Raw genomic sequence first — 21,479 nt, forward strand, 5'->3', positions numbered from 1 at the left:
CAAAATAAATAATTTTCTTTATTCTTTTCGCATTTTTCTATACCCACACCTCTACAGATTGCATCATTCAGCCAATTTTAAATATAGCTGCTATGTGTAAAAGCTTAATTTCTAGGAGCAACTTATGTTTGGACCTTATGGAATTGACCAGCATACTGGGAAAGGATCAAGAACTAATTCTTCCAATATTTCAACTTAGTCACAGAGATATGTTCAGTAAGTACAACATAAAACTTATAACATATGCATACACACAAAGGCAACACAAAACTAAGTGAGAACAGAAGACTAGATTTCTAACTAGGTAGGGTGCCTGCTGAAGACCTCAGTTGTAAACTGGGATCTCTGAGATCTCAGAATTAATGCTTCCCATATGTTGGGAAGTTTTATGCATTCATATCTATTCAAATTAGGCTTTTTTTGCTGGAAGTTGCAGATTCAAAAAGAAAGTTATTTCTAAACTTGCTGTGATCAGGCATTGTGATTTTTTTCCAGTTGGTGTTGTGTGAGTATCTAAAGCATGATCTACAAGACCCAACTGACCATAATTATTATTATTACCCAAGACCCCATGGAGTCAAAGACTCATCTAGGAGGTCCTTTTATCATACACGCAGCTCATCAAATCACACTTTAAACACACTCAAATTCTCTGCAGACACCACACCCTCAGGCAAGGCATTCCAATCATTCACAACTCTGCATGCAAAAGACCTGCTTCTCTTCTCACACCCTCTTTATACAATTTCCAGAGATGACCTCCGGTTCTCCTGTGATCTCCCGCTGTTTTCTGTAGAACTTCTCATTGATCATCCCGTAATAACCCCTTACTAATCTGTAAGTCTCTATCATATCTCCCCTGTTCCTCCTATCCACTAGACTATAAATTCCATCTTCTCAATCTTTCCTCATATTCGATATTCCAGAGGCCATCCCACCTAGTTAGGACTCTAATCTTCAGTCCATGTGTTTGCACTTAGTTTTGGGTTGCCATTGTGTGTTGGTGCGCAGTTGTATTCACTGAAGATGTCTTAGTTACTGAGGTGAATATTGGAGGAATCACTATTTTAATAATTTCTTATGAAGCTTCCGACATGAGTTGGAATGTAGTTGTTTCTAACACTGCTTTAGTGTGTCTGAGAAGCTCAGTACACTTGGATTAAAAAGGTAGGGAAGCTTTCTAATTTTAGTCCATTCAGACAAAAATGAAGATGGATTGTTTCCTTTGTAGATGAATTGTTTCCTTCAACCCATTTAGACTAAATTTGGTAAATTTAGTCTACATTTAGTCAAATAGTTTTTCCCACATTGTTTTTTTCAACAACTTCTCCTGAAAATATCCTAAGCAGTTGCTTGCCTGTACCTCTACAAGTTGCATCATTGAACTGTTTGTTTTACTGTTGCTACTTCTTTCCATGGTCTGACTACTGCTTTAATTTTATTGATTTAAATTCCTTCCCAGACCAAGTAATAAAAATTATCCACATAGAAATGAAGTACTTCATCCCTCGTTCAATCCATAATCTCCAGCCACCAACCAAGCCATGGTTCTTGAAAAAGTGTACCAAAACAGTATAAGAAAAAAATCTTAGCTAACTGTGAGTGGCTCAAAACTAGAACTCTAGCTGTTCATGATGCTTATATTGCAGCTTACAACAGACCAACTTCTCTGCTTCCTCTTTCATTCCATTTACTTTTGTGCTGTGGAACTGACTCTTCCATTCTGCCTTCCCCCAAAAATACAACCTTCAGCTGTTCGGGAAAAAAAATGTGAACAGAGTCCTCCTTTCTTCTTACCACTCTTGCTCACACAATGCACTAATATGCTACATGTAGGTCTTGCACCACATAGCATACCACCATTCAAGTCAAGGTTATTGATCTACATGTAGATCAAGAGCTATGGCTTGGATGATAGCTGGAGATTTTGGTTTGAACGAGAGAGGAAGGACTTCATTTCATGCATGGGTCAGATTATATAAAAATAAATAAAACTGTTGGAGTATGGTTATTACTGATATAATGGTTCTCTGAAAAACTTCAGCCTAGCAAGTAAAAGGGAGGTTGTGCGGATATTATCTCTGCAGTACATCATTTGACCCATTTCAGTATATTATTTTGACCTAGATTTAGGTCCCTTGAGAATTTTATCAAATTATACAAAATGGGTGAAAATGCCACAGGCATAAGTTGCATCATTCAAATGATTTGTAAAGCATTTCCTTTCTTAGCATGTGGCTTACTTTTCTAAATAAGCGATATCCCATTAAAAAATATGTATGTTTAAAAAAAAAAAAAGAAGAAACAAAAATGAATCAAGTGCTGAGAAAGCAGGAAATTATCGGCATTGTGGTAATTGTAACTTGGGTAACCTTGTTTTTAATTGTTGAGAATGGGTCAAATGATGTACTGTAGAGGTAATATCCACACAACCATCCAAGTAGTGGTTCTCAGTAAGATCTGCAAAATATCCCTCTACAGTTGCAAGCACGTCTTGATTCGAAGTAAAACGCTGACCAGCGAGGAAGAGTTTTAGTTTTAGGAAGAGACAGAAGTCAGAGGCAACCAAATCTGGGGAATAGGGTGGATGTTCCAACAATTCATAGTGCAGATCCCTTAATTTTCCCATTGTCAAAATGCTATTGTGGGCAGGTGCATTGTCCTGATGAAAGATCATTTTTTTCTTCTGAAAGCTGGGTCTTTTCTCAAATTTTTTTCATCTTGTTTTAACTAGTCTGGTTAAAAGATCGGAATAATATTCCCTGGTTATTGTTTTAACCTTTTTAAGATAATTAATAAACAAAATGTTTTTAGCATCCCAAAACGCTGATGGAACCGACTTTGTCTTCTTTGGAGCTGAACAACCGGCTTCTGTCCACTGTTTTGACTGCTGTTTGGATTCTGATGTGTAACGGTGAATCCACGTTTCATCCATACTAATAAATCGACACACAAAATCAGTTTTATTCTTGTTAAAACGCTCCAAGCACTGTTCAGAGATTTTCATGCGAGTGCGTTTTTGATCTGCTATAAGCAAGCGCTGCACCCATCTTGGCAAAGCTTTTCATTTGCAATTCTTCATGCAAAAATATCCTACATGTTCTTTATAAATGCCTATAGTCTCAGCAATTTCACGCGCTTCTATTCGCCGGTCATCCAATACCATATCGTGCACTTGATCAATGATTTCTAGTGTTGTTACACTTTTTGGACGTTCTTCGCGTGGATCATCTTCAAGGGCTGGTAGGGCCACGTTTAAACTCGGCTGCCCATTTCTTAAGTGTCGAAAAGGAAGGAGAAGAGAGCCCATAAACTTTTATGAACATCAAAGGAATTTCGTTTGGTGTTAAACCTTCTTTCACAAAGAATTTTATAACCGCACGATGATCAATTTTATCCATTTCAAAGGATACAGACAACATTTTTGCTTCAGACAGCTGTATAAAACAAACTACTTTTTATATTTTTATTATTATGTGACACCTCCAGGGAGTCCAAAGTCTCATCGAGGGAGAGTGCGGATACTTACAATTTCACATGGATACTTATGATAGATGTAACACCTTACAAAAAAAAAAAATAATAATCGTGACGTTAGTGTTCCCAGCTATGGTCGAGGCCAAGAACTTTTCAGACCACCCTCGTGTAAAGATTGATGTAGTCTAAAACAGATAGCACCTCAAGTTCGTTTAAGATATTGCTATTTCTTTGAAGTCCAGTTTATTATATACAGCTGTTTTGAGCATGAATCTCCCAGAACTTATCAGTCTTTTTCTATCTGCTTGAGTCCAGGCTTCTGAACCATGTGTTACTATAGGTCTTTCTATTTAGCTATGGATTCTTATTCTTGTTTTCTTGGTTATTAAATTTGGATTGAATATTTGATTGATAGTTTTTCTTATTCGTATACAATTAGTTATTTTATGTTCTATATTTTTCTCTCTTTCATAAGATAAGTGGTAGCCTAGATATTCGAATGTATTAATCTGTTCTATAATATCATCGTTGGTATCATCGTTAATATTATAGTACTATGATAGCAGCCAGCTATATCTAATAAAATTTCATTACTGAAATAGCTGCTGCTAAATTGCAGCTAACCTTCTACTTTCTCAGAACATTGCTCTATTTTATGTATGATATTCTTCAATAAGTGTTTTTTAGTTTAATACACTACGACGTAATTCTGCAGTTTAAACTGTAATTTAAATTTGCGTTGTGACATAAAGGTCACTTCTATCTTATATATAATCTGTACATATTTAATCAGGGATCACACTGATGTAAATACATTTAACTGTCACCAGAGGCGAAGTCAGTGTTTAATCTTGGATGGGGGGGGGGGAAGGACGACCAACGACCACTCAAGATTTCATCTTGCGGGGGGGCGAGTTTAGTAGAAGATTTGAGAACACACACTATGCATTGCATACGACCTATGACTAAGCATCTACAGGATCGCCAATACATGAAACCCGTGATCTCCTGTGGCCCATCTCGTTCGCCTTGCGTTCACAGCAGCCATGATTACCGAGAGCTGTAGGGTATTTTCACTTTATGTGACCACTAATTCATAAGTAGTATAGAAATAGAAGACACGACACAACATGAATAAAAAAATAATTCCAATTAGGAAAAGACTTTTGGAAATTTTTCTAGCGTTTTTGTTTTTAATTTTCCTTTTTTGGGGGGACCCAGACCCCCTTATCCCCCCCTGGGTGTGCCACTGACTGTCACCATAGAAAACTGAGGAACTGATGGATTACAGGATATTCAATACAACCCTATAACCTGAGTGATTATTATTATTATTATTATTATTATTATTATTATTATTATTATTATTATTATTATTATTATTACGTGACACCTCCAGGGAGTTCAAAGACTCATCGAGGGAGAGCACTTACTCTAGAACTCCATCACCACCACTCAATCCACCCACTAAAACAAACCGCAATCACAAAAACGCCATCTACCGCCCACCACCACTAGTATTTTCACAGAAAAACATCCATACCCACGGCGGGATTCGAACCCGCAGCCTTTTGGTTGGAGAGCGGATACGCTAACCACTCGGCCAATCAGGCGCAAAAATATTATTATTTGACACTTCCAGGGAGTCCAAGGACTCATCGAGGGAGTTCACCTGCTCTACAACTCCATCTCCAACATTCAAACACCAACTGACCACACAACTACACCAACGTCTTCTACCGCCGACCAACACTGGTATTTCCACAGACAATCACAAGCATCCATGCCCACGGCGGGATTCTAACCAAGCAGCCTTTTGGCTGGAGAGCGGATACGCTATCCACTCTGCCAACTAGTTCGGTTATGTTAACATACTGTTGCCCAAGTGGTTACTGTATCCACTTCCCAACCAACAGAGTACTTATTTGAATCCTGCTATGGGCATAGGTGAATTTAATTGCCCAATGTGACTGAGATCACTTTCAAACCTTATTGAAATCCAAAAGTGGCTTAAAAAGTTACATCTTTGGTCTCTAAGAGCAGAGTTTCCAGATAATGAAACAAAGAAGGAAATGGGAAAAAAAACATACAAAAAGGTACAGAAGTCATTAAAAAAGAATAAGGGGAAAAATCGATAGTCCAGCAGTATGATCACGTGCTGATAAGTTGTGATACTCACCATGATGGAATTGAGGTATCACCACGTAACTTTTGTTCGACATTGTTCCTTTTAAGTATTTATTTCAATTTGGGAATAGGAAATAGTTACCTGGGGCTAGGGCTGGCAAATAGGGTGGATGAGAGAGACATTGACATCACCAGTTGTGTATTGTCGTATTGGTTTTCATGAGTAGTGTGAATGGGTGTACTGTCATGCAAAAGTAACGCGCCTCTGCTTCGTTTCCACAGTGTTTTTCTTTCAGTACCTTCTTCATTTCCTTCAGAACTGTTGAATGAATTGCTGCTGTAAGAGTTTCACCTTTTTTGAGGTATCTGGTAAGGTACCTCATCTATACCCCAAAAGAGTCTTCCCTGCTGATTTTTGGATTTGGAACGTCTTTGGCCTTGGAGAAACTTTGTGTCTCCACTCCATTGGTCTCTGTGTCATAGTGATGAAAACGTCACGATACAAGCCAAAAGATTTGCCTGATTTTTCAAAATCACCCAAAATCCATGAGATCATAGCACCACGGTCTCTCTTTTGATCCGCTTTCAAACATTTGAGCACCCAGTTTACTGAGCTTCTGCATGTCCAGATGTTCATGAATAATGGCTCCAATTCGTCCCCTGGGTATCCTCAGAGTCTTTGCAATGTTTTTAGCTGGTATTCGTCTATCATCGAGGATCATGGAATGCTCTGCATCAATGTTTTCAGATGTGATCACTGCGGAAGTTTTCTTGACCTGGAATGGGTTGTTTCAGGATTCCCAGTTTTAAATTTGGTCACCCATGTAACAACTGGTGGATATGCTGGAGCATAGTCCCCTAAAGTCTCACATAAAGTTCGGTGATTCTCAGTTGCGAACTTTTCTTGCAGCACGCAAAAGCTGATGACGGCCCGCACCTCTGTGTCTTCGAATTTCTTCAAAACCTCTGACATGTCTTCATATATATTTTAAAAGGAACAAATTATTACAATTTGATGAAACATGGAGGTTAAAGGTTTTTAAGATATGTCTTTTCTTGTGTTATTTCAGTTGCTTCAATATCATTTTTGTTCTTGGTGTTTATTATTATTATTATTATTATTATTATTATTATTATTATTATTATTGTTCAGACCTCCACGGAGTCAAAAGACTCGTCGTGGGAGGTTCTTCCTAGAAAACACAAAGTCTACATACCGCTCTTTGAACTCACTAACCGTACGTGCTCTCGTCACTCGATCAGGCAATGCATTTCACGGTTCAACCACCATCAGCGTGAAGAAACCACTCTTCACAGCTTCATTTTGTTATTTTCCAGAGAGGGCCCCTTGTCCTCGCTCCCTCCCCCTGTTCCACCAAGTAAAGAACTCCCCACTGTCAACCCCAAAACCTTTCAACAGTTTAAAAGTCTGAATCATATCACCTCTCCTTAACTTTTATCAGAACTTTTCAGCCCTTCATAGTAGCAATGTACTACATATTTTACAGTCTTTCTTAGGTAGTTGAGCTTGGATGCTCTATACTGATTAAATTGAAAACGTGCCTAGTTTCCAGTATTATATTAATCCCCTTTCCTTTATAATGTGTTGCACTGCTTGTCACTGTGCTCCTAAGAAAAACCGGGTTCATGTAATTTTTACATAGAATTGAATTGCCTTAAAATCAATTTTCCATTTTGTGTTCTTTAATCTGTTGTTGTTGTTGTTGTTGTTTTGGGGGGGAGAGACAAAAGGAAGGAAATGTTTATTTGAAAGGATATCTAGTTTGTTAAAAATATATCACCTTGTAAGAGCATCTTTGATTTATGCATGTAAGTGAAATTTTTTCTCCTGTCATTAGGAAGGAAATATTTCAGAATCAGTCTAAATGAATCCAAAGACTCATCGAGGGAGGACACTCACTTAACAACGTATCTACCACCCAATCCACCATCTACAGGGAACCGCAATCATCACCTAACCACACAACTCCACCATCGCCATCTACTGCCACCCACCACTGGTATTTCCACAGGCAATTACAAACATCAATGCCCACGGTGGGATTTGAACCCGCAGCCTTTTGACTGGAGAGTGGATACGCTATCCACTCGGCCAATCAGGCCGGTTGTGTTAACATCCTGTTGGCCAAGTGGTTACTGTATCCACCTCCCAACCAACAGAATGCTTATTTGAATACTGCCATGGGCATAGGTAAATTAAATTGCCCAATGTGACTGAGATCACTTTCAAACCTTATTGGAAATCCAGAATTGCCTCTTATTGGAATTCACTTCTGTATTCCAATAAGAGGAAATTCTACACCAACGCCATCTTCTGTCCACCACCACCACCATTAGTATTTTCACAGATAATCACAAACATTCATATCCACAGCGGGATTCGAACCTACAGACATAATATTAAAATCATCTCGTTTATATTTATTATTTATTATGCTTACAAAGGATTGTAAATCTATAATATGTAGATAATGTCAGTGAGGTAAGAATTTTGGTTTTCTGTTTGTATTAATTTTATAATTTTTTAATTTTTTTTGTTACTCTTTTTTAACATAATCTAGAAACCCTGCTCTAGACACCACTTTTTCAAGCCACCTCTGATAACCTGATCATCTGGTATAAAATTCATGTTTCATGCCACATGGAAATTGTCAATATTAACTTTTATTGAAATTCGGTAAAATTTAGTCACTTTATCTAGATAAAAGCCATAAAATTTCTGTTTTCACGCATCTCATTGTTCTGATATTGAAAATATAATTACTATTTTTTCTCTTTTTTGTTTTTAAAAAAAACAACAACAGAAACCGCGATATAGGTAAAAATGATGTTTCACTCCCTTCTACTTCTTATTTCCAGCTCTAGATCTTTCAAAATATCTTGAAAGATCTTTTGAAAGAGTTGAGCAAAGGCAGTGACGAAGCTTGAGCTTTTGTCGTTAGGAGTGATTCCTAATTTTGCCGCACCTCTCAATACACACCAAAAATACTACAAAAAGTCGAAACGACGTATAGGGAAATAAATTAAAACATTATGTTTATGTTTATTTTAGTTGTAAGTATAGTCGATAAAAACTAATTATTAATTAAGTAACAAAAATTACTAATTTAACATAAATAAAAGAATCATCGAAAAATAAAATTGTGTATCACGTGAAAAGTGCTGCCCTGGCGGATCATCCTCTCCGTCCCCCGCCATAGCCATTCATTCCTGGAAAGGATAGTATATATTTACAAGTGAGCACTGCATGTATTGATTTTACTTACCCCTTGTGTGTCCCCAGCCAGATGCTATACACTTCTTCCCTTCTGGTAGAATGGATCCTTGAGGTGGAAGGCAAGCAGGCTTGACAAAACTTGTAAATCTTACAGGTGCATTAAGTTTCACAAGTGCTAAATCATTACTCTCATCATAACGAGTCTTAAAAAAATAAAATAATAATAATGTGACAATCGTAAGTGCCAACAGTAAATATTTTTCAAATGTATAAAATAAAACAACTATACTGTTTAAATCTCTCTAACTCTTCTCTCTAAAGTAATAAAAGAACTATTATCTTTAACTAATACTGATAACTTAACAACTGTGACTGATATTTTTACTTTCCAATGAATATTTTTAAAATGCTTTATTGTAACCTCAAAACCTATGAGGACTACATAATTACGAAATTTAAGAATTTCTGTTATTGAGGTAAAGTTATTATTATTATTATTATTATTATTATTATTATTATTATTATTATTATTATTATTATTATTATTATTATTATTATTATTATTCAAAACGACGTATAGGGAAATAAATTATTATTACTAGGGGGAATTATTATTATTGATATATTGATTCTTTCAGAAGTATCTATAACTAATGACGAAGCGACTGCTTTCCAAATTCCAGGCTTCCAACAACATAGATCTTGCCGCCAAACAAAAAGAGGGGGTGGAATATTAATATTTATCAAACAAAAATTAATAGCAAAAGAAACGACCTATCAATTTGAGCATGCTGAAATCCTTTGCCTCGAAATCACTAATATCACCAATAGACAGCATCCCATAATACTAATGCAATTTACAGGCCACCAAACGTAAACATGATAAAATTCTCACACGAACTCAATTGCTGGCTTTCATGCCAAGAAATATGCTCAATCGAATACCGAATGATAATCGGGGACATAAACATAAATATTTCAAACAAAAACCAGAACAACACTGTTCAATACCTAGACACGCTATCCAAGTATAATCTAATACCAACAATAACATCATGTATTAGAGAAGAAATATTCTGAAATACTATCACTGCTTCCTGCCTAGAATATATAAACGTGCGGGCACCACCAAACAGTTACACTGCATCAGTCATACAGTGCAAAGTAGCAGATCATTACTTCACGGCTCTAAACCTGCACCCTTAAGACAATATCCATGCGATGCCACACAGAAGAAAAGCAACACAAAACAATAATAGACGAAGAAGTAGTCTATTGTTGTTCTATTATTCTCTGGGAACACATGGCATCAGATTCAGAAGATATCTTATACAACAACATTAAACTCACACTGGAGAATATATATAAGAAAGTTGCAAAGAAAATCAGAATTCGCTCAAACACAACCCAAAATCCTTGGATAACACAAAATGTAATCCTATAAATACTCAGAAAGGATGCTTTATGGAAAGAATTAAAGCGATATCCAAATAACACAGCTTTAAAAACCAAATATAAGATAACAAGGAATCGTCTTACAACACAAATAAGAAATGCAAAAAGAAACTACTACAGAGACAAATTAACCTCGGCACAAGAAAAATGAAACAATCCTGCTGGCATCTGATCAACGAGATGCTAGATTGTGCTGCCAACACCACTGCCTCCGAAACCATAAAATACAGCTTCATGAAAGACGCACCTAGCAAATGCCTTTAACCAATATACTTTGCAGACTCCATAAAGATCTGCACAGAAATATTCACCCAAATCACAAAACGTGATCCTCCCCTTGGACCACAATAAAAACAGACATTATGGTTCCCAACCATAAAGGAAGCAGAACTTCTCTCTGTAATACATCAAATCAAACCAAAAAAAAAAGGCCAAGGAATTGATGGTATAAGACCTAAGGATATCAATCAACATGCAACTAGCTTAGGTCCTATCCTACTAACATTAATATACAAAATATTTAAAACAGGACAGATACCAAGTATGCTAAGGACCGCCATAATCACACCCATATACAAATATGGAAAAATAAATTTAATCAGCAATTACAGACCCATACCCACATTACCAATTATCAATCAAATTATGGAGCGGATCGTACTGAAGAAACTCACAGCATATACAGAGACCTTTCATATTATTATCAAAACACAATATGGTTTTCATAAAAATAACGGAACAACATCTCTCTTGGAAGACTTTACAGATGTAATTAATACCGCCTTAGGCAAAAACAAATTTGCCATGGTAGTCTTTATTGATCTAACTAAAGCATTTGATACACTCCAAACCTTGTTACACATCAAACCTTGTTAGAAAAGATGAGGCATGTTGGAATAGACGGGCCTCTGCACAAGTGATTTACAAACTACCTCCAAAATATAAAGCATATCACACGTATCCGGTCAAACTGAAGTAGAGAGCTATAGTTCGCCCACCGATTTGAGGTCCCTCGATACTTCTGCGCATGTCAGAAAAAGGAGAATCCATTCCGATAATAGAGTAATCAGTCTGTCTTCTGGGATGTAATAATAAACAAACTGAGTTTGTTTATTATTACAGGTCGGAAAATTTAGCTTTTCTTTTACGAACATTGCTGTTTTTAAAGTGTAACTATTTTGCTTGTATAACAGTTGTAAAAATGTACGTAGAGTGTTAATACGTGCAAATACTGCGTTCTACATAAAACAATGTCACTTCGCTCCATGATAAGTTTCCTTTTATTCTGGGACTTTTTAAAACAAAATCCGATTTCATGAAGTATTTTCCTTAAAGTTTCTCTTTTCCAAGGAAAATTAATTTTTTCATTAATCACAGGAATCAATTTCGGAACAGTTGGCACTCTTTTCTCGACCACGTAAAATTCGTGAATAGTTCTTCTTATAACGTCTACATCAAAATCATTCAAAGCTACGGTTTCGATGGTTTTCTTTCTCTGGCGCTTTTTTTAGGAGATTTAAATTTTGGCATACCTTCACCTTTTGATTCCCTACGAATTCTTTTAACAGTCGACCCCGATACGCCTGCAATTGCACTTGCACGTTTTATGATTTGAGAAAGGGGAACAAGAAGATGGCCTTCTGACGATTCTTTTTCGCAGAATGTCAGCACATTATTCAATATTCTTTTGCAAGAGCTACTGAAACGTGTAACAATAGAATTGTTGACTGTACTGGATCCATCATACAAATTAATAATAAAAAAATAATGCAAAAAGCGAACAACAAAAGTCAAGCTAGTACAACGACAGACAAGAAAGCACGTGATTTCGCATGTTGGCGACCAATTCGTACATCCTTCATTTCTTTCTCCCCTTCAGCATGAATCGACCCATTCTTGGCACCAAGCCAAGAAGGGATCTAGAAATGGTGGGCGAACTATACCAGTGCCACAGGTTTCTGTATACAGAAACCTTTTGAATACAGAAACCTGTGAAGTGCCCCAGCTCTATACAACATTTACACGCACGATATTAATCAGCTACCCCTCAAATGTAAGATACTCCAATACGCAGACGATACAGCGATAATATCCATCCATAATAACGCAAGCATAGCCCAAGCAAATATGCAACATGACATAAATCTGATCACAGAGTGGCTCACAAAAAACTCCATACACCTAAACTCAGATAAGATAAAATTAATGATATTCAGAAATCCACTGAAACAATACGATACCTTGAAATTTACCTCGATGCAGATATGAACTGGAATAGCCACATAAACCATCTACTCAACAAACTCCGAACAACAAGTGGCAAACTCTACAGGTATAATTCCCATACGCCTAAAAACACTAATATACAAAGCACTATTCAAAATATACTAAGATACGCTGTAACAACGTTTGCTTTCTGTGCACCCTTCAAACTATGTAAATTAATGTCATTACAGTACAAAATGTTAAAACTGATCTTTTGGGAACAAAGAGACAACAACTACTTTATAAACACTGCAATGTCAGAACACAAAATACTGACAGCAAAACATTGATGTCACTATTAAGCTTTGCTAAAACATTATTTCGATGCCAACTACAGGACAGTCAGAAATACATACCGTATAACAAGACCTCAGACTACTAATTATATCACATATAAATACAATAATCACTATGGAAAGGCCACGCAAAACTTCTACATCCCAGATGTAGAAGTTAAAAGAATACAGAAACCTTACAAACTACAATAGCCTGAAAAGAGCTCTAAGGACATACTACGAACAAGAAACACGCACCCAAAACAAAATACCATTCAAACTTAATGAAACACAATATATTCGTTCAGGCTTCCAGTTCAGCGAGGCATCAATATATTCCAAATTATTGTATGTATGTACATGTGTGCGTGTGTGTGTGCGCGCGCGCGCGCGCGCGAATTTCTCAATCATAGATCTCGTAGCTTCCCAACACAGCAAACAAACAAATAAATAATAACCAACTGGTGTCATCCTCAGATAAGCTCACAAATAATCTTCGAGGATGAAAGCTGAGAAATAACTTGTCATCCATCATATGTAATCAAATGTATGTAATGTATGTAATAACTGTAACAAATGTATGTAATGTAAAAAAATAAAATAAAATTTTTAAATAATGTAAATAATGAGTTTACACAGTATGTTTGTGAGAATTAGGAAATATAATATTTTGATTGCATATGTGTAAGTACTGTTGTATAACCACACCTTTTCTAACTTTGAAAAAAAATAGCAACCTACAACATATAATATTATATAACTTATGTAACTCTGAACAATATAATTGTAAATGATTACTGTGATTGTTATTTTTAAAAAAATATGTTATCATCATTTAAATGATAACTATTTAAATGATGAATACTATTGAAATCTCATTATATGTAGCACAAAGTGCTGAACCTTATAAAATAATATACTGAATAGATGATCATTGTTTCTCTCAAATAGATCAAATATTTGACAGAACAATAAAAAAATAATAAATAAATAGGAAAAATTATTATGTGACACCTCCAAGCAGTTCAAAGACTCATCGAGGGAAGGCACCTACCTTACAACTCTCCGTCTCCACCAACCGTATCACCAACTACAACAAACCGCAACTACACGAACACAATGATGCTCATCAATTCATAAATCAGAAACACGAAATTCATAAATCACCTAATTCCCGTATAGGGAGTAGGCGAGGCCGTTTTAGCCCTAACTTTTGCAGACTAAGCGGGCAGTTCAATCTCCACTGGTATCCAATCAGAGATAGCTGACCAAGATCACTAATTATGTGGCACACAGTGAAGAGGCGGCTCAACAAGTGCCGCCACCTCGTGATCCCTAAACCACAATATTTTTCATGTCTCCTATTGGTCCATTTTGATAAAGTTTCACTGACCTGACAGCTATTTCAAACTCATTGGTTTTCTTCAGAGCTCCTGTTTAATGTAAAGGTCTCTCTAAAAATTAGGCGATCCCCCAGACCACTTAAATCGAGTGACCTAATGATCGTCCAACTCAGTGTTGGTTCCACTCAGTGACAGGCTCACCCTGCTACTTAGCAGAACTGCTCATACTCCAGGGGAAAAGCACCCACCGATACAGCCCCACACGGGAAATGCCAGAAAGCACCCTCCCCGGAGACTGAAAATGCTTTCTCTCTCTCTCAGGAAACCCCCCCTCCCCGAAATCCAACCCCCTTCACCGGGAGCAAAATTCCAGAAGAAATCTAAGAGAGCAAAATTCTCAGTACTAAGGAACTCGAGTTCCTTAGTACTCGGCTATGAAATGATATTAAATCCAACATCATTTCATAGCTGAATACAGAAATTATAAAGATTTGGGGAGGAAATTGACCAGAGGGTTGCGGGAATACACTCGCCGCCATACTGCGAGTTGCTCTAGCCAAACCAAATAGGAAGCACGGAGACTAAAAGCTCCCGTATGTTAGCCTCCTATTGGTACATTTTGATAAGGTTTCAATGACCGGACAGCTGTTTCAAACTTATTGGTTTTCGTCAGAGATACTGTTTAAAGTAAAGGTATCTCTAAAAATTAGGCGATCCCCACAGATCACTCAAAACGAGTGACCGAAAGATCGTCTAACTCGGCGTTGGTTCCACTCGTTGACAGGCTCACCCCACCACCGAGCAGAACCGCTCATGTCTCATCTGAGGAGTAACAGCAACAGCCCAGCCTCAGTTAACTTCAGGGGGTACAGCACTGCCATCCATTACCTCTCCTCCAAGGGTAACAGCAACAGCCAAGCAGTTAAACCTTGCCTGAGAGAGCATTTTGAGTCACCAGGGAGGGTGCTTTCCGGCGTGGTCCGTGTCGGTGGGTGCTTTTCCCTGGAATATGAGAGGTACTTCTCAGTGATGGGGTCACTGAGTGGAACCAACGCTGAGTTGGACGATCTTTCGGTCACTCATAGGGAGTGGTCCAAGGAATCGCCGCCTAATTTTTAGAGAGACCTTTACTTATACAGGATCTCTGACGAAAACCAGTGAGTTTGAAACAGCTGTCAGGTCAGTGAAACCTTATCAAAATGGACTAATAGGTGGCAAACATAAGCGCGCTTTTAGCGTCCGTGCTTCCTATTCAGTTCAGCTACGCTCATAGTATGGCGGCGGGTGTATTCCCGCAAGCTCTCTGGTGAATTTTCGCACGAAACTTTATAGTTTCTGTATTCGGCTATGAAATTATGTTGGGTTTAATATCCACTTAATTTGTATAATTTTACATCACCGAAGTGGCCTTTTGGCTCCTTATTTTAATGAAAAAAAAAGTTTATGTCTGAAAATAGTGTGGGTTTATGGTTGATTTTCTTGAGTTTACGGCACGAAAAACGGAGTTTTTTCGCGAGAAAAAACCACTTTCCCGTGTCAGAGATCGACTAACTCGGGATCTGGTCACAACAAGTGTTAGAAAAATTTCCTCTAGTCGCCAACTAGATTTGAACTCGTGTCTTCTTTAGTTCTGCCAAGCATCGTGGATGGGCAAACGTCACATCAACTGAGCTGCAGAAGCTCTAGAAATATTTATATATTTTAATATTCTAAAATAGCTACTACTTTTGGTATGCACGAAACCGAGGAGATCTTTCAAGAAAGTAATATTTGACGTTTCTTTCAAATGAATGTAATATCACTCCTCTCCAGGCCTAAAATAATTCCATCTAAATTATTAATATAAACACACCTGATTTTCAGGGTAAGTGATAATTTTTTCAACGAGACGAATTTGTTCATGTTCATCCATGAAGAATTTGTGGTGCTTCCCAAAATGTAGTCTCCAATCTGTTTCATTGGACAACCTGGGAAAGAAAAAAAAAGTATTATCGACCTACAGCAACGTTATTTAGACTATTATGGAAATTTAGGCACTTTTCTCTTTAAAATGAATAAATTCGTAATGACAATCACAATTACATAAGAAGACATAAAAATTGAGTTTAATAGGTCTGAAATTTGATACAAAAACTGTTAGCCTACCAGTTTCGCCATGCTAACGGATGACTTCGTCAGGGCCAGATAACTCGACACATAACAGCTTAACAAATGAAACATAAAAATGTTCCAGGGCCGAACACCGGAGAACCCCGGCTGAATTTAACCACTGATTCCAAATTCTTAAATGAGGATTAGACTCGTCTTAGTGATCTGTTTTAAGTAAAACACTACTTAAAAAAGGATCAACGTAATCTGATTCCGAATTTGAATTCCACTCAAATTTTGTGGGTCTCGTTTTACTAGAGGTTTTCCATATTGCACATTAGCTACTAATAAGTATAGCATATCTTTTACCGATAGTTGTATTTTTTATGTGCCTCCTACCCACAAAATGTTAGAAACATTACTACAATACCATGGACAGGCTAGGAATTTTTTTATTATTGTATTTAATTTTTACATAATCTGGAAAGCCTGCTCTAGAGAGTAAACATGGAACATTTTCAAGCTGTTTCAGGCATCCAAAAATGTAATAGTGGTCTCACGCCTAAAGAAAATCGTTTGTACCCACACTTACACTACCAGGTCTGCTAAAAAGGGGTGGAAGAAAGTTTGAAAAACAAACTTTCGTTTTTCACACTTTTGATTATAGAAGCATCAGTAAATAGCCAATGGTTCTTGTGAAATAGTAAAATAAAATTTAGAACAAATTTTTAAAGTATTTCAATTGTTGTAAGTATTATAAACACGAATATGAAGCGTGTTTATAATACTTATGAATCAATAGTAGTCGACCCATGAAAGTTAAGCGAAACGTTTTTAGAACATTATTTTTGTATTACATTTTAAATCGTATTTGTGAAAAAAAAAAGATTTTATATAAAATCTTACTGAAAACTATATGATATATGAATTTTATTTAATTTAATAATTAAATTAAATATACTTCATATCTAGTAAGAATCTGTTTCACGCCAACACATTACTTACCCATGAAAACAGTGAGCAGCTGAAACCACCCATTGGGCATTCACTAAAGTTCCTCCGCACTGGTGGCCATTCGGTTCAATCCTACTGTGCTGAAGTTCTACTTGCCAAGGCAGGCTACCATATATTGCCTCTTCTCCACCGACAACACGATCCCAGCCGGCATCTGGTTGTATCTCTGGAACTCCACATTGTGTCTGTGGCAGCGGTCCTCCTGTGAAGAAAAAAAAAACAAATATAGATGTGGCTTTCTCACTAAAAATAGAATTGCTATAGTATAGTTGCTAAATAACTAAAATTATTCATCATAAATCAGCTTTTCGTCAGTATTACTAAGACTTTCTGGACCAACTCATCTAATTTCATGAGTTTCTGAAGTGTATTCAGAAGACAACAGAACACCAGCATTTATGCTGTTGCCATGAACTCCCTTCTGTACAAAAATTCATCAATGTCTCACAATGGCGGCGCTAATTGTTACATACTGGATGGTGGCACGTTGCTGCTCTGAACTGCTCATTACCACCTAATCTTGTAAATAAAACCGAGTGTGCCAGAAAATATTCCCCACACCTCACTAGCTCTCCCTTGCAACACTAGCCTGAGCTGTTAGTACTTGGCAGGAAGGGTAGATAGCCTCTCGTTGTTGCTGCCATATTTCTGGTTCTGTCATCAGCACGATGTAGTACAAACTGGGACGCATCAGATCAGGCGACATTTTTACAGTTGTCAGCTGTCAAATTGATGATCACGTGCCTACTGAAGCCGCATCTTCTTGTTCTTATGAGACAGCATTGCAACCCGATATAATTGTCTGCTCCTGTACCACATCCGTGGTACAGTGCGACTAACTCTGCGCTCGGAGTTGTTTGCTATAATAACAAACAAACAATAACAGCTTATTGATGTACAAGATCAGAGAATGGCAACGATTGTGAAACATGACAGAAGGGTAACAACCAGTCAAATTTCACAATCCTTGTCATCCTCTGATTTTGTGCATTACTAAGCTGTTTTCATCCAAAGGACTACCATTGGCTTCAGGTTTGGTTATTGTACCATATTAAACCATTTCTGGTGTACCTTAAACACTGTTGTGCGTGGAATGGCATGTACGGAGCTATATATATATATATATATATATTTTTTTTTTTTTTTAATTTATTTATTTATTTTTTTTTATTTTTATTTAACTTGTTAAAATAAACATTACACGGTAGGCAACAATGACTATTTACATATTATAAGTATATATTTACAGAGAAAGAAAAACATTTTCCTTTCGGGTGTACAATAGAGATATAAATGAATATTCAAAATTAACAGTTCAGTTTCAGTCTGAGTTATCATTCAGATGAAGCACATTGTCGTCGTCAATCCAGAGGAGAGTACCAGTCGAATTCCACTCCTCTATGAATTTCGCGACAGTTCTTGTTTCTTTGAAGTGCTCAAGTTCCAATAGAAGCCTGCTTTTTAGTTTCCGACGGAGGATGTGCATGAGGGTTTGTGCAGTTTCAGTGATGGATGGGTGCTGGTTACTACTTGTCTGTTTTAGGTAAAAGCTGTAGATGACGGCCTTAGCGCAGATGAAGATGAAGTTGCATGTTCTGTGTCTGTTTTCTTCTGTGTGGACTAAATTCCAGTAGTCTTCTTGGCTGTGTGTGTGTAGTTACAGGTGCTAGAGGCGGTATTCAGGGCATAGGTGATTATCACTTTGTTTGCAGGGCAGGTCAGATATGTGTGTTACAAGGTGCCTGAAACGTCACAGAATGGACACAGATCCGTTTCTCTTAGCTTAAGTTTGTAGAGCTTTGAAGGAGTTGGCAAGATGTTATGCCATAGTCTCCACTGTATTTCGGAATCTGGTTTGGCACATTTTGATTTATATGGCAGATCCCACTGAAAAATGTGTGGTATATGCAGCCTTTGTAGAAGAATGGTGAGGATGAGGACACTGATATGAGGAAGTGGTATATTTTCTTGTAGTTGGAGGGATAACTTGGAAGTGAGGCTTCAGATTGTACAAGATGAAATATTGGCCCCGAGCAGTTTCTAGAAGGAATACGGATTTCCTGAGGTGTAGCGATATCTGGATAGGCTTTTATAATGGAGGCTTGCAACTGTTGATATTGCTTTTCAGTTTTCGGGTTATTCATTGGTAGGCTTGTGAATGCTTTCTACTTTAGGGTGTGGGTTAGGAGGTCTCCTATGACTCTTATTCCTGCCCAGTTCCATGAAGGGAAAAGAAAAGGCTGGCCAGTTGTGAGACTTGTGATGTTTTTGTTTGAAAATAGTGGTTCTGTAAGTACAGCTGACTCTGTTGATCCTGTGAGTGTGTGATGGAGTCCTGTGTTTTTCCATCGCTGTAGAGCATCTTTGTAAAAAGGAGGTAGTTTAGGAGAAGATGGTGCAGGACTGGCCATTCGGAGGATTGTGGAAAGTGTAAGTCCTCTGGTGGATGCTTTCGTGATGTAATCGAAGGTGGTTACATAAGTGTGATTGCATTGAAGTGTCTTTAGGAGGAGGATTATCCTGAAGGATCTAATCTTGTTTTCAAGGGAAATCAGGCCTTGACCTCCCTTGCTGAGTGGCTTGCAGAGCTGAGGGTATGTTATCCAGTGAGTTTTGTTCCAGAGGAAACGTTTGATTTCCTTTTGAATGTGGTAGAGAAATTCTTCAGGAGGTGTGAGTACTTTGAGGGTATGCCATAAGACACTCGCAGCCATCTGGTTAACTACTAGTACTCTTCCTCTAAGTGAAGACATGGAACGAACGCTGTTCCATTTACCTAGCACCTGTTTAAAACGATTGTAGCTGTGTCCAGTTCAGTGTGTTATATATTTTGGTGTTGCCAAGGTGCACACCTAAGTATCTTTGTCCTTCGCTTGACCAGGTACATTCGATCGGAGAATCATTTCTAGACTTCCATCTGCCTCACCATAAGCCCGTAGTTTTGGCAGAATTTAATTTGGCCCCTGAGGCTTGTGCATATAGTCTGTGTGCTTCCTCGGTTAGTGTCATTTCTTTTTCATTTCGTACTATTACAGTGACGTCATCGGCATATGCTGATAAGGTAATTTTTTGATGTGGTTCTATTATTCTGGTTCGTTTGGAGATGATGGTGTCGTGTATTCTTTTTAAGAAGGATTCTATGGCCAGTGTGTATAATTGACCTGAGAGGGGACATCCTTGCTTGATCCCTCGAGAGTATGACAAAGTGCGAGTGAGCCTGTTGTTGGTTTTTAAACAGAAGTGTGCATCTCTGTAAAGCAATTGCACTGTTTCAATGATGAGAGGACCATAGCCAAATGCCTTTAGAACTTCATAAAGGTATTCGTGCTCTACCCTGTCGAAAGCCTTCTCCTGATCAAGGCCGACGAGTGCTAGGTCTTCATGTTAGCTGTTTGCGATGTGGATGAGGTCTCTTATTAAATGGAGGTTATCATGTATTGATCTTCCTGGGACAGAGTAAGTTTGATGTTGGCCAATAACTTCAGGCAGTGTTGGCTTTATTCGGTTTGCTATAACTTTGGAAATTATTTTACAATCGGTATTAATTAGGGAGATTGGACGCCAGTTACGGATATCCGTGTGATAGATAGAGAGATTTTTTTTATTTAACTTCTTAAAATAAACATTACACGATAGGTAACAAGGACTATTTACATATTATATATTATACGTATATAAGTATATATATATTTTAGAGAAAGAAACATTTTCCTTTCGGGTGTACAATATAGAATGCAATAAATGAATTAAAAATTAACAGTTCAGTTTCAGTCTGAGTTATCTTTCAGATGAAGGACATTGTCGTCGTCAATCCAGAGGAGAGTACCAGTCGAATTCCACTCCTCTATGAATTTCGCAACAGTCCTTGTTTCTTTGAAGTGCTTAAGTTCCAATAAAAGCCTGCTTTTTAGTTTCCGACGCAAGATGTACATGATGGTTTGTGCAGTTTCAGTGATGGATGGGTGCTGGTTATTTCTTGTCTGTTTTAGGTAGAAGCTGTAGATGACGGCCTTAGCGCAGATGAAGAAGAAATTGCATGTTCTGTGTCTATTTTCTTCTGTGTGGACTATATTCCAGTATTCTTCTTGACTGTGTGTGTAGTTAGAGGTGCTAGAGGCAGTATTCAGGGCATAGATGATTATCATTTTGTTTGCGGGACAGGTCAGATACGTGTGTTCCAAGGTACCTGAAACGTCA

At 37.5% G+C, this 21,479-nt stretch overlaps 1 protein-coding gene across 1 annotated transcript in view; it reads right to left on the bottom strand.

Moving 5' to 3' along the window:
• Positions 1-21,479, bottom strand: part of LOC150099471 (transmembrane protease serine 9-like) — a 120,662-nt gene that overhangs the window by 47,795 nt on the left and 51,388 nt on the right. The window contains exons 8-10 of the mRNA XM_090404367.1: positions 17,274-17,484; positions 16,033-16,147; positions 8,892-9,045 (exon numbers count right to left, since the gene is read on the bottom strand). Of these exons, the coding sequence (XP_090260493.1) occupies positions 8,892-9,045; positions 16,033-16,147; positions 17,274-17,484 (480 nt within the window). The remainder of the gene's footprint in view (positions 1-8,891; positions 9,046-16,032; positions 16,148-17,273; positions 17,485-21,479) is intronic.

Source organism: Typopeltis vanoorti, chromosome 14, assembly GCF_054136105.1.
Source record: "Typopeltis vanoorti isolate ZY-2024b chromosome 14, IOZ_Tvanoo_1.0, whole genome shotgun sequence".
Taxonomy (NCBI): domain Eukaryota; kingdom Metazoa; phylum Arthropoda; class Arachnida; order Uropygi; family Thelyphonidae; genus Typopeltis; species Typopeltis vanoorti.